We start from the raw sequence: 13,624 nt of genomic DNA on the forward strand, positions 1-13,624 counted from the left end.
CGTTACGATTCCTGTCAAGACTCAAGATGATGTCTTCGGATGAACCTGCTTCAACCCCCTTTCACTCTGCACAAGCATCGTTGTCGAAGTTTCAGCGCCAGTACCAACAAACACTCGACCGATGGACTCCTCACGTCTTTCAGCGATGGCTGGCGACTTTCTTTCTGCTGGCGCTCTTCATGCTTAGAATTGTGCTGTCCCAGGGGGTAAATCCGAACTTATTTTATGCTCTGATGATGAAACTGACTAGCGACGTGTCAACAGTGGTATATCGGTCTGTGTATTTACATCTACGAATGTGATCTCTGGCTCACCAGTTATGTCTGCGGTACTTGGATGCATGTGTAGTCTGCTGTGCGTCTACTTGTGCTTGATTGCTTGGAACGTGCCTGACGTGGCTTTTGTGCGTAACAGACGGCTTGGCCATTTACCTCCTGAACTTGCTTCTTGCATTTCTGCAACCCAAGTTCGACCCTTCACTTGAAGATGATCTCCTTGCCGATGAGATTGAAGAAGGTGGCGACCAAAGCGTGCCTGTGCTTCCCTCCCAGCGGGATGATGAGTTTAGGCCTTTTGTGAGGCGGCTCCCTGAATGGCAATTTTGGTGCGACCATTGATCCTATTGTTTCCATGTCGTGTCACTAACCATTTACGGTTTCCATAGGCTGAGTTCAACAAGGGCCACTGTCATATCACTCTTCTGCACCGTGTCTGAGGTCTTCGATGTGCCAGTCTACTGGCCGATCCTTGTGGTCTACTTTTGTGTTCTCTTCGCATTGACAATGCGTCGGCAAATTCAGTTCGTTCATCCCTCCCTGACTTGTGGTCGTAATTGAAACGTTTTTGTTAGGCACATGATCAAATACAAGTACATTCCATTTGACATAGGGCGCAAGGCACGTTACGGCGGGAGCAAGTAGAAATTATTTACTGCTTTTTGTGATGCGGAACATTCTCTTTGCCTATAGATTTTGGATAGTAATGCAGGACTATGTTTATTGCTGTACCATTTCCGTGACTATCCATGTCCGCAAAGTTCCCCGTCGCGTCACTACAATATTACGGTACGGATTTACAGCGCTGATAATCTCACTACTTGATATCACTGTTGTGTATCGTTGCTCGACATTGAAATACAGTTGGTGAGCCATCTAGTTGATGACCTATGACTGACATGATTCCTTTGTACAATGTAGAGTGCGAGCAACACCCACCGAAGAGCTGATTCCCACGATTGTGCCACAAGCCTTGGCCTAGTACTGGTTGCGAACGTTGTGCGAACGTCTCTAGATCTGCACCAGAGGTATGGTCTTTCAGAATAGATGGCGAGATACTAATTCAAACAAAACTACAGAATTTTTAGCGTGTCCATGTGACCGGTCTCATGACCTGAACGCTCTGGCGGTCCACCGCGTCCTGCAAGCTTGCAACCGCTACGTTTTCTCGTGCCATCACCCCACGAGCTTTGCACATCATGAACGGAGAAACCCATCCGCCTGCCGTGCAGCACATGGCCCAACACGTTCTCAACCAATTACAAGAACATCGATCACGATATCCGCCGAGTTTACGACCGACCCCCTTATTTGTCGGCGTCCAAGGTCCACAGGGTAGCGGAAAGACTTTCCTGACTTCCCGCCTCCGTACCCACCTTTCCAGTCCACCACACGCCCTCTCCGTCACCGTGCTTTCTATTGACGATCTCTATCTTCCGCACTCTGGGCTCCAAAGCCTTGCAGAAAGCCATCCCAACAATATCCTCTTTCAGGGAAGGGGACAGCCAGGAACGCACGATGTACCTCTCGGTACTTCGGTCCTGAAGAACCTCAAAAAGATCAATGACGTTGATGCAGGGGCTGTCGACATCCCTTTCTTCGATAAGAGTCTATTTAATGGAAAGGGGGATCGTGTATCTCATGGTGAGACAGTGAAAGGGCCCGTGGACGTAGTAGTGCTGGAGGGATGGTGTGTGGGATTTTTCCCTACGAGTAAAGAGCTCGTCGAAGAAAGGTGGAAACAGCCTGTCCCGACTCTCGAGCCTGATATCTTTGACATGAAAACCTTTGTGTCCGTGGATCACGTACTGGCCGTCAACGAGCGATTAAAGCGATACGTCGAATGGTGGGATGCACTGGATGCTTTCATTCAGGTAGATACCTCGCTCTCGACGCACGCTTGGCATGCGACTCACTCTTTGAAGATAAAGGGGCCTTCATCTGCACAGCTGTCTATCATATATAAGTGGAGATTACAACAGGAACACCATATGAAGGCCAAGAATGGCGGAAAAGGCATGACGGATGATCAGGTCAAGATGTGGGTGCTTCTTTTCCCTCTTCATGTACTATTGATAACATTATGAGCAGCTTCGTAGACCGCTATATTCCCGGATACGTCTTTTTTGGTGACGGAGTGACGATAGGATTATCGGGCAGTGAAGGAGCGGAAACAGAGCGACTACCGTCGTGGATAGGGAAGGGGCTATCAGTGACGATTGGTGATGATAGAGAGCTCCTGCACGTTAGTAATTTTTAGAAGGTTAGGCTAGAACGCATTAACTTGACAGAGGACTGCGCATGGACTGCGCGTTGACTTTATCTCGCGCGCAAGGCTGAGCGCTTAGTGTTTCTCCTTCGAGCATAGTAATGTATGTGAGACTCTTGGTTTGGGAGTATTTCTCCGGTCCGTAAGGATCAGAAGGTGTGACACCTCTTCTCGAAGCCAATCGCTAGTCTAAGTCAATTGTCCAAACAAATGAAGGCAAGTCCAGTTCCTGGTTGCTCGCTGGCACATCTGTATCCCGCGCACACTCGTATACCTGTACCATGTCTGCTTACGGGGCCATCATTAGAGCGCAAAGGACATCTTATTTGCCTACTACATTATGGGATAGTCCCGGGGTAAAACCAGATCTCGGGGCCCCATCATCATTCGTAACCATCCACCACATCGATCGGGCCGCAGTGGAGCGCATCCAAACAGGTCTATTCAACTACCTCCACACCATCTTTGCAGATGAAGTCGATAAAGGCTTGACGTATCCACAAGAAGACATGGCCGATCCCGCAGCCTTCGGAGCATACTTCTTCGGCGGAGACGTGCTCGTCGCAATCGCTGGCAAAGGAGATCCGCCGGCGATTGAGAGCGAGGAGCGCTCGGTGCGGGAAATCGACAAAAGTCTGGATGCTGCGAGAAACGGGCGGACATGGGAGGAGTGCGTCGCAGGGTTTTACTACGTCAGTCGCCGATCCTATTGGCAAAATATAACATTAAATGTTTTCGTTCCCCCAATCTGACATATGGCTGGTCTTTCTCCGTGGAAATTGATGATGACGCAGGTAAAACCCAACTACCCTGGGCGATCTTCCCATGTGAGTGTGTGCTTCAGTTGGGCAAGGGATTCACCGGCTCCCGGGCGAGCCTGAGGCTGCGGCTTTTTTCATGCCAGTGTAATTTGAGACGAACCAGGCTCGACCGACCCGCTGACATGTAATTTCCACCGTAGATCTGCAATGCAGGATTTATGGTCCCCCCTTCTCAACGTGGCAGTGGTTATGGGCATATTCTCGCTAAATCATATCTGCATTATGGACCAGCGTTGGGGTACAAGGCCAGTGTGTTTAACCTAGTGTATAATAATAACGCCGCCAGTGTGAAGTGAGCCTTTTGACGATCGGTTGTCGTGTCCGTGCTTCACTGATCGCTTCGATTGCAGGTTGTGGGAGGCACTGAACTTTACGAAGGCTGGACTTATACCCAAGGCTGGTCGTCTGAGACGGAAGGACGGAGAGGGCGAGGAATATGTTGATGCGATCGTCTTCTATAAGAGCTTCGAAGAAACATAGGACCGGACGCAGATGATCAGTGATCAGATAACAGTCCTACGACAAATATGTAGCCTGAGTCATGAAACAAAGTCTAAATGACACTTACAGGACGCCGACAGATTAATGCAAAGAAGCTCCAACGCTTGGAGATACCTGAAACGATAATCATGAGGCACCGCTACAACAAAGTCCCTAGTTCTAGCCGATCGAAGTATTTCAGGAAATGTTCAAGATGATCAAACACGGCATATGACAAGCATATGACCTACATCCTCTGGAGTACCGTTGCGGTCTCCAAGTCTCCAAGGACAGTGGCCCTGGGCGCCTATCATCATCTGAAGCTTCTTTGCAGAACGTGGCACTGACTAGACAGATGTCAGTGATTATCGATCCTTGATAAGAGACCCAGCTGGATCGGTTTCTGACAGCTTGTGACGGATTGTGGGGAAGGCTATCTCCAGTGAGATGACATCAAGGGTGTCAGCTGGTGAATCAGTGTGTCAAAGATGACATAGAATTGAGGGGCCGCCGAGCCTCTTTGACGCGGATGCGCCCCTACCAATCATTATGGAGATATTTCACGATGGGCTGGTTATTTGAGTGGGCGTTCCCCAACGCGATGCAAACGTGTGATAATAGCGGGTGCAGGATTAGAGGGGTAGAAGGGCGCAAGCAGATCGGATAATTCTAAATAGAGGGACTTGGAGTCTAGGGTTATCCAGTGCTAGAGGACCAATACCTGTACTTATCTCTGACTCGAAACACTTCCGTATTCGCGAGATAGGAGACATATGCGCCATCCAGTGGCATACTGGAACCTGCATGTACTGGAACGACAAGATGCAGCTCAGAACTCAGCCAAATGGCCTCTGTTCTCACAAGCAGTGACCCGTGTATGAAAGTGAAGAGGAGTAACATCAAAGAACACATAACGGACCCTGCAAGTGGAAAAAAACACACACACCCGGACCATCTACATGGGCCGAAACCTGTACATACCTATACTCGTTCACAGAACGTCACGGCGAAGTTCCACACACTCCAGCAATGCAGCATCTTATCAAATGCCAGAAAAACGAAAGTTGAAAGTCGAAAATAGTGACCGCCGGCGTGTTCAAATCAAGATTCTGTGAAAGCTAATGTGTTGGCCATACATATCTCCCCAGTTTACAGCCATGACGGAGGCCGACTTACGGGCAGTGCAGAATAATCCGTTCCCTGGCAGATGGCAAGTATACCCTCCGCAGCGAGATTATAATGTCTTTGGCCGGTACATACATTTTGCCAACACACAGCAGTCACTGTATCATCGGTTTTCTGGCAGATGACTATTACACCATCCGCAGCTAGATCTTGACCAGTGCGTTGCGCTCCGGTGCGCATAGAAGTCCGGTGCACACAGAATGCTGATTGGCATGCAAGCCAGGGCACGATGAGGACTTGAAATAGGTGATAATTCGATCCGGCGCCATGACTTAATCGGCTGAAGATGTGAAAATAAGCAAAGGACAAAAGGGAAGACCGCGGAGAAATGGTGAGATGCTCACCATTCCAGAAACCGCAGTTGAACTCTCCTAATACATCAAGTATCTTAAGGTGCAGTTTGGGAACTAAAGAGTGAGAGTGTATGCGACATTGGAGGTAAACCAATGAACGCCGTGTCGTACTCTGTGCACCGCGACCTCATGTCTGTTAGGCATGAAACAGAAGATCGCATAGTACGAATACTCGTGGACTGTGCCCCTTCGACAGCATATGATCTATAAGTTCGAACCTAACTTTACCATCTGAAGGAGTGACTGAGGTAAATATGAACTCACATTGTCGGCATGTACGCCACCTTGTGGAGAAGGCCGCACTAAGGGTTACTAAATCAGAAAAACATGAGGCTACAGCATGTTGGCCCCTGGTCTTTAAGGACCGAGATTACAATGGATTCGATTGTTCTTTGTGTCAAGATTAGCCTGGTGATCTGCAAGATCCAGCCAGGTCAAAGCGTGGCCGCATCAAATGGACGGTCACGGTAGACCGCCTGCCATGGAAGTACCATTGTATACTGTACCAAGACTGAGATTTCAGAGCCTCAGAGGCCGTCACGACCTACTCCAGCTATCTCGGTTAGACAAGAAGCATTAATGGGTAAGAATGAACTTCTTATGGGCTGATAACAAGAACTGCATGCCACTCTCAGCGTCCATCTCACGTGGTCAATTTTGATGGCACATGCGCTATACCCTATTGACAATTGTGAGATAAGCAGTGTGATTGGTTCCTAGTGGCCAAGAGTCGCTGTATATAAGTAAGTACTTGCTGTAACTTAGGATACGACGGGCGTAATGGAACGGAAGATCACTGACCATCCAAGATCCAGATTCCAGACCGCAGCAGCTAAAATTTTGAAAGACCAAAGGCCGGAGATAGGACCAAGGTGCAATGATCGCGAGCGAGTTGGTTACCATAAAAGGCGAGGTGCGGGACAGCCTTGGGCATATGAAGTTTTCCATCGGAAAGGTCTGATAGAACTTTGCATTTCTAGCGCTCGGATAAGAACAGTCGGACTAAACGCGGATACATGGTCCTTATGCATATGAGAAATGTGGCGCTTTCAAACTTCAAAGGGCTCTTTGTGTCCATGCTTAAAGTTGGACAAGGAACGGCATGCAGAAGCATGCATGTAGATCACTCTGCTTGTCTGCCTGTACAGTCCAGAACCAGTTAGATATCGGCTCCGGCGGAGTTTTGGTAAACGTTGGCACCACATAACGAAAGTGATCATAATCGATCATCTTAGCTAGCTGGCGCTGTCGTACGACTCTGGGTGTGTGAAGGAAACTGGAAGCGATCTGTCGCTTGTCGTACCTCAAGGCAGGGATCATTTGATCCCTTCTCATCAATATAATCAAAGTCTCACTTTCATTCCCATAGATTGCAGTGATTGTGGCATTTTTTGTTCTCTTCAATATAGTTGTACATATGCCTATGAAATACTTTAATGCGCTATTGACACAACATATGGATGGTAATGCAGTAAATGAAGCACGGTCCCAGAACGACCTTGGGCCAAGTAATGATGCTGCAGGGTATAGATAGTCCTGGTAAATAGACCCACCGCTACCAGACAGCGATGAAAGTGGATATGTTAGCGGCGTCATCGAGACGGGCGAAAATGAGTGTATAAGTGGCGATAAGAAAAACGCAACAATGACCACGATGCGCCCAATCAGTCGCCATCACCAAACAGCAGGCGACGCGAACGCGAACATCTTGTGTTTTGATGGCGGTGGTACTGGAACGGGCTCGTGTTTTGGAATACCGGGCGACGATGACGCCGATACTATACGGGCGGTACAATCCTCCATACCTGGTGGTGTTGGTGGCGATGCGGTTGAAGCTGGGGACGTCGATGTAGAATAACTCGGCGACGGCGTGTCTGGCGTTGTCGGTGGGGTAATATACGTGCTGGGTGGAGGGTATGCGGGCTTTGGCGGAGAAGGGTAACGATGACCATACGATGGAGTAGGCGCCAAAGCGGTTGGGGGAGGCGGGAATGGATTCGTGGTAGGAGGAGGCGTGGTCTTGGATGAGGAGGGTAGTATGTAAGTAGGGTAGGGACCTTGACCTACGAAATCTTTCTTCACCATTTCCTCAAACTCCCTCAGCGTTACTGGGTCCACATTAAGCTCCCACTCCAAGTACTGGCACATCTCGCGTTCCATCTGGTTAATCTCCCTGAGCTGGAACATACCCTGGGCCACGATGCTCCAGGATTTGTTTGAGTAAGTATCGTCGCAGATGACCTTGGACGCGAGCATGAATGCGGATACGAACAGGCGGTGTCCCGAAGATCCCCGAGCGGTGGGGAAGCGTGCCTTCAATCGCTGGAGGAGGACGAGAGCAGCGAAGGTGACAGATGAATGCAGCTTCGTGCGGTGGAGGGCATATGCGATGAAATGGGGGAGCTTGACTTGAGAGTTAGAAGACGATGGGGGGTATTCGGGACAGGCAAACAGATGGGTGATAAACCTGGCGCACAACCGCGAAGGCTGCTCGTGACCATAGAATGGGTCAGAGTGTCTTGTCGAAGGTTGAGTGGATTGGGGTTTGGGTGGCGCCTATGTTTCCCGAAGTTGAACATGTGGAAAGACGAGCGGCTATTAAGAACTCACCGACGGTGCGGGATGATAACCCATACGTGAATGAGGAACGCTCTGGGCATTCCGAAAGGGGGATGGGTGGGTAGGTACTAGTGGACCATGCACAGCAGCCATGATGGGGTGATGAGTGGAACGGGCGGTGTGGTGTCGCGAAGGGAAAAGTGATCTGAAAAGTCAAAGTCAACGTTGGGAGTTTAGTTAGAACGGGAGTGGAAGAATGACGGGGTATATAAGAATTAGGGCAGTGTGAAGCAAAGAAGGAAAATGAATGGAACCAAAACCATGAGCCTGGGATACGAAGGTAGGTTTAGCAACGGCAAGGTCACTGCACCCTTCCCCTTCCATAGACTCCGTTGCCGCGAGGCAAAAAAATTTAATGTTATCTAAAAAAATAATTACCTAATATTGTATCCGCATTGTCACACAAGACCTCCGCGAAATTGAACAGGAACAATGGAAAAATGGAGCAGAGCATGGAAAATAAATTACTTACAAACAACGTGTGTCACAATCTAATAATTTCAACCTCTCTTCAGCGGGTTGGCGGCGTGCTCAAGGGCCCAATCTTTATGTCTCGCTAAATCGCCTCGAGGGTCAAAGAAGCTTCAATTTGCGATCAGAGCACAACCTCGTTGCCGCTTTATGAAACTGCGGGAAGGCTCGGGCGTAAGTAGAGAGAGTACTAGAAGGCGAAGGGTGGAGGATTTTTCAACGGACAGCTAAAACACTCCCAGACTCGTTTATATATGCAAACAGTGTCATTGTGTAGGCGCTTTTGTAAACGAATTGATCTGATGACAGCTACATCCGCTTCAGGTGGACAACAGCCTTCCGGAGTAACGTCCTGGACTGGTTCGCCCTGCGCCTTCCGAACTGGTTTGTCATCCCATTCTAGGCCATTGTGGCACTGCTTGTTCCGACATCAAAGCACTGTATACAAAGTTCCAGTTTCCTCTAGACCTCTCCTCTGCGACATACACGGCTCGACGCTCACTGTCAGGACATTAGGTACCATACTATACCGGACAGCATTAGGATTATCCGATCAGCCTCAATTACGATTCTTTCCGGTTAACTCTCGTCCTCGTCCCGACATGCTTATCAGTATGCGGCAGGCTTTCTCATGTACATGATCCGGTTGAAAGAAGCAGTCACATCCGTACCATACCGTTCCTTTGTCGAGAGGCGACGGCTTTGCCCCCTAACGCATTTGATCCGCGGCAGGCAGTGTTCTCCGTGTCTCTAGTGACATCCTCGATTCGCAGCAGCCTTTCCGATACCTCCCTTCCGAACCCCCATACATACATGTGTGAGCACGTAATTCAATCGATAGCCTTGCAACTCACATGGCATACGACTCAATAGCTACCACAGATTTCACGTCAACGAAGTTTTTTAGTCATCTTCGAAACACGCACCCCCACGGGTGTGGACATTTAAAACACGTCGGTGACGGCACTTATAACCTTCATCGTTACACTCTGCCTAAACCCCATGGCGATATACATAGGCTACTCTCCGTGCGAGCCCATCAAGGTCTATGCTCTCATCCCCCTTCGGTCCTTGCGGCGATAAAAAGCTCCACTGCAGTGCAACTCGCGGGTTGCATAACTCTACCTCCAGCCGTCGGCGTCATGTGATGCGCCATCATGTAAGTTTGGGCTCATCACCAGAGACACACGTTAAGTCCCGATATCACGGAGCGACCATCCTGGAACTGGTTATGCAGTGTCTGCCATTCCAATTAAATGATACGTGCCACGGTTCTCTGTTGCCTTAGTTGAGCTCCATCTGTGCCACAGCAGACCACTGGCCTTGAGTGATGTGGCGCGTATGAATCACGAATGGAAAACAATGTGACTCTGCGCACATGGGAATTCAGCCTGGCTGAGCATAAACGGATGATCATATACTGATCATGACGTAGCCTAATAGGCTACTATCCACCACACCCACGAGAGTCATATGATAGACGGTCCGGGATAAGATCAAAGAACTGCATCGCATTTGGGAATTGAACGAATCGATGGCGTCTCGGGCCCCCGTTCGATTTCTGCTAAAGCAGGCCTATCATTCAATCTGGCCATGGCGCACGCGAATTGCTTATCGAGTCAAAAATTGGCAAACCGCTGAGAAATGTAATCCGGAAATACCATTCTCAGCGTGTTCTTATAAGGGGTCCCTTGGCTGTCTCCTCCTGTATGCACGAGCGCGGTGATCCACCGAATCGACCTGGATAGGCTTCCATATCTCCGCTGTGCTTGATGGGACCTTGCTGTCTATTTCGATCTGTGATAAGTTATAACTGGGAGTATAGGAGGCCGTTTAACCCCAAGGCGAGCATCGAGCAGGATGGTGCGTGTTTAATCGAGGTGGAGTATTTTCTTATCCCGCAGCTGCTGTTGTTGTTTTACCCTTGCTCCTCTTTGACAACAGATGTTTGCGATTCAGACATTCGAGTGGAGATTCTCGCGGCTGCCTTTTGACGCGGAAACTTCGGACAGCTTCGGACCTGGGCACTACCGATACAGTTATAAGATAAACCAAAGATATAACAAGATGTAATAGAAGAAGGAAAATTCATGAAGCGGGGTCATGCAACACCGCGAGAAGATATCTTTCATCTGCCAATGCGTAGTTAGTATTGACATCAGCAAATGCAGATCCCCACTGACCTGGTGAAATCATGATTTCATGGCGTTTGGTCCGTATTCTCATGAAGCGAATCTGGTCCTGGAACGACATGAAGAAAAGTGAGACATGAGGCATCGGCGCTACGCACCCCGTCGTTTTCTGACCCGCTTACTTCCTCCAAGCCTGCCTGCACGCTCTCAACCATCTTGCCTATAACGCTCGCGTACTTCTTGCCTTGTTCTCCTTCAAAGATGACGCCTGAATGGCGTATGATACTGACATGGTCCCCACGTGATAAAAGGAGGTATCCGAGGACAGAACGATGTGATGATAGTAGAGCGAGCGTCTGCTCGAGCTCTGGCGGCATAATGCTGGGTGTAGAAGCGTGAGTAGCACCTGTGATGTTTGTGCTCGTCGTCGCTGTTATACCTTGTACTGCCTATATGCGGGTTGGTTAGTGGTATGTAAGGAATTTAAATTGGAGCAGACCATTGTGTGATCGGCCAGAGCGCGCAGTTGTGTGGTTCAGGCCTTAGCATTTCGGGTAGTGGTCAGAGGGTGTTGCCAAACAACCGCCTACACTTTGTATTGTTTCGACGAGACCACCACCATCGACATTTTTAACTTACGTGTATTTCATTATCTGTATTTTCCCCAGTCGCCCCGCAACTAGCTTTGACTCCTCTGATATTTCCGACCCCGAGATTGGTATGCATTTGGCTTCCAGTACCAGTATAGTCTAAGTTGATGGGCACTCACGTCTGATGGTAGATAATCTTCGTATCTCCGTTCTGCTGTGCCAGTGCTCTCACAAAACGTAAAGTAGGCCGCTTTGACTCGTTATTTTCTTCGTTCTCGACTCAAATCTTTTGACGTAAGATATAGTTATCGGCGCCGCGGTATTTTCAGGTCGGGCACGCTCAAGATTGGCCGTCTGTGCCTCGATTATAGGATTATAGATATTCAAAACACCCACGATGATGCATCGTTCTGGAAGCCCATCAGTAGGGCTTCAAGTGCGTTATCATCTGACTCGACCCCTACTCGACCCTGTAACAAATCTACAGTGTTGCGCCTGAGCCACTCGCCCAAGTATTGATCGTATGTGACACAAGCTAACCAACGCTGGAATACGTTTTGTGGGCTCAACAGTCCTGGATCATATGTTGCGAGGTCCGCTGTATGTAAGTTTATAATAAATCCTACACGTTGTGATGTCCTACTAATATAGGATTACGAACCGACCCCGCCCTGAAAGATACCATCAAAATGCCGCTCGCGAAGAGTGGCGAACCACCGAACTGATTCGGTAGCGCTCAAAACTGAACCTCTTCCGTGTCAAGTCAAACAATACTCGTCCTGAGCGATGGGCGCCCAACCACAATATATCCTCTGACTCAACGTGGGTGTGTGCATCGTCTCCCAGCTACCTGTGCCAGTTTCAACATGATAGATCTGATTTCAGGTAATAGAACGTGCCAACGAACACAGGATTATTGCCTTTTATTTCCAAGTAAGCGTTTTCGAGGATCAGCATCTACTACAATCATATTATCGTCCCTAGCGCCCCTGATTAATTGTGGCGCTCTAAATTCATAATTGGCACCGTTTTCGTCGAGTTGGTGGGCGTTCTTGATCTTCAGGTGACAGATCCTTGTTTATCTCAATTACCCCGAGCACTTGCCAACTGATGCGCCCGCCTTCCTTGGCTCGTTCACGTGCTGTTCGCGTGCGCCAGTATCTTTTCTAAAACAGCGCTGATGATAAAGTTTCGCCGTTCCTGTCTGTCCATTGTCTCAGCGTTAGTGGCGCTGCCTTTATTGTTAACCCGGGAGGGTCTATGTTTTGAAGGACTTAGCGGGCGAGATGCTGCACGAGTCAATCAGCGTCTGATAGCGAGGTAATGGGAAAGATCGAGCTGCAGCGCTGACTTGAACGTTAGATTGGCGAACACGATGCGGCGTGAATATGAAGAATGAACGCTACACAAGTACAAAGTCCAACGAGAATAAAAAAAGGACAACGTTACTAGACCATACTCTATTTGCAATTTTGCATTACCGTGCTTCCGAGTCACTTCATCTCATGATCATTAGGTCACATGCGACGAAGTGAAGCACAGAGCCAACGCTATTTCGATGGCCGAGACTACTAGGCCCATCAACGACACGGCAATGAGTATCAACGTCGTTAAATCATTTCCGTTGTTGGCGGCTTTGACGCTTCTTCAGCAATTGGTCTGCGAGTACAGAATTTGCAAACCAAGGAACAATGTACTATGTTCAAGTCTTGTGTAACGATTCGGGAAATGATGCTGCAGAAGGTCTTGTTTATCAAGTCGTTTCATCCGCCACAGTAGTTGGCACAGCTGCCGCATTCGCGCTCAGCGCCCGAACCCAACGTTTAGCTAGCCTTAAACGTACCTTGTACGCCGTGATACCCGCAAGTTTCAAACCATTCATGCTTCCAAGTTCCGAACCGCTATTATTTCGGATTCGTAATACCGCCCAACTTGCTGTCACGCCGGGCTGTGCCACACAAGTACAGAGAAGCCTTACTGTGCATCCAAAACTAGCTTGCGATTCTCTCGGGAACGTAGCTACTAACCGTCAGCAGCACTCACAACATACCCTTATCATTCTACATCATGATGGAATATAGATCGAGCTAAGTCTGGTCCACAGCACGGAATGTCGTTGTATAAAAATCAGCTTTTCTGATCGAAAAGCAAGGTCGGTAAATAGAGTGCAAGCCTCTAATGTTGACCGACTAGTACCTCAACTATCCGCTGGTGGAAAGCACGCCATTGATGCTTGTAAAAGTCTCTCATGAGTATTTGTCAAAGGTTTATTTGTGCTTTTTTTTCTCAGAGGTCGGCGCTGAGGTACGATTCACAAGCAATGCCGTCAATTTCTGCGTCTTGTGAATGAGTGTGAACCAAAATGTTTATTTCGTCTTCCTGACGAGCCACCTCCGCTTCATTTCGCAAGGGTTGTAATCCGTTAGGAG

At 48.8% G+C, this 13,624-nt stretch overlaps 5 protein-coding genes across 5 annotated transcripts; 3 read left to right on the forward strand and 2 right to left on the reverse strand.

Annotated features, from left to right (window-relative positions):
* Window positions 1-29: 29 nt before the first annotated feature.
* Window positions 30-920, forward strand: DEU56DRAFT_955312 (retrieval of early ER protein Rer1; the record flags this gene model as incomplete). Its single annotated transcript, XM_041359224.1, has 5 exons — window positions 30-266; window positions 318-354; window positions 415-604; window positions 665-799; window positions 851-920. 5 exons carry the CDS (start codon window positions 30-32, stop codon window positions 918-920), a joined length of 669 nt encoding a protein of 222 aa, XP_041213754.1.
* Window positions 921-1,361: 441 nt separating this feature from the next.
* DEU56DRAFT_476672 (P-loop containing nucleoside triphosphate hydrolase protein) lies at window positions 1,362-2,681 on the forward strand. Its single transcript, XM_041346410.1, has 3 exons — window positions 1,362-2,149; window positions 2,201-2,316; window positions 2,367-2,681. Exons 1-3 carry the CDS (start codon window positions 1,475-1,477, stop codon window positions 2,533-2,535), a joined length of 960 nt encoding a protein of 319 aa, XP_041213755.1. The 5' UTR covers window positions 1,362-1,474; the 3' UTR covers window positions 2,536-2,681.
* Window positions 2,682-2,825: 144 nt separating this feature from the next.
* On the forward strand, window positions 2,826-3,845 carry DEU56DRAFT_726972 (uncharacterized protein; the record flags this gene model as incomplete). Its single annotated transcript, XM_041347954.1, has 4 exons — window positions 2,826-3,236; window positions 3,339-3,371; window positions 3,506-3,657; window positions 3,716-3,845. 4 exons carry the CDS (start codon window positions 2,826-2,828, stop codon window positions 3,843-3,845), a joined length of 726 nt encoding a protein of 241 aa, XP_041213756.1.
* Window positions 3,846-7,057: 3,212 nt separating this feature from the next.
* On the reverse strand, window positions 7,058-8,095 carry DEU56DRAFT_726817 (uncharacterized protein; the record flags this gene model as incomplete). The annotated part of the gene is made up of 2 exons (XM_041347941.1): window positions 7,058-7,939; window positions 7,994-8,095. The coding sequence occupies 2 exons, from the start codon at window positions 8,093-8,095 to the stop codon at window positions 7,058-7,060; spliced, it is 984 nt and encodes a 327-aa protein (XP_041213757.1).
* Window positions 8,096-10,561: 2,466 nt separating this feature from the next.
* DEU56DRAFT_868688 (uncharacterized protein) lies at window positions 10,562-10,982 on the reverse strand (the record flags this gene model as incomplete). The annotated part of the gene is made up of 3 exons (XM_041355511.1): window positions 10,562-10,605; window positions 10,657-10,714; window positions 10,764-10,982. The coding sequence occupies 3 exons, from the start codon at window positions 10,980-10,982 to the stop codon at window positions 10,562-10,564; spliced, it is 321 nt and encodes a 106-aa protein (XP_041213758.1).
* Between the last annotated feature and the right edge of the window lie 2,642 nt (window positions 10,983-13,624).

This window comes from Suillus clintonianus (assembly GCF_016758775.1).
Source record: "Suillus clintonianus strain FC179 chromosome Unknown DEU56scaffold_6, whole genome shotgun sequence".
NCBI lineage: Eukaryota > Fungi > Basidiomycota > Agaricomycetes > Boletales > Suillaceae > Suillus > Suillus clintonianus.

Excerpts from the sequence above, each read along its gene's own strand:
- DEU56DRAFT_476672 (XM_041346410.1), top strand. The coding sequence starts at position 1,475 with ATGAACGGAGAAACCCATCCGCCTGCCGTGCAGCACATGGCCCAACAC. Across the intron at positions 2,150-2,200 it reads CACTGGATGCTTTCATTCAG|ATAAAGGGGCCTTCATCTGC; the intron begins GTAGATACCTCG and ends CACTCTTTGAAG. Across the intron at positions 2,317-2,366 it reads ACGGATGATCAGGTCAAGAT|CTTCGTAGACCGCTATATTC; the intron begins GTGGGTGCTTCT and ends CATTATGAGCAG.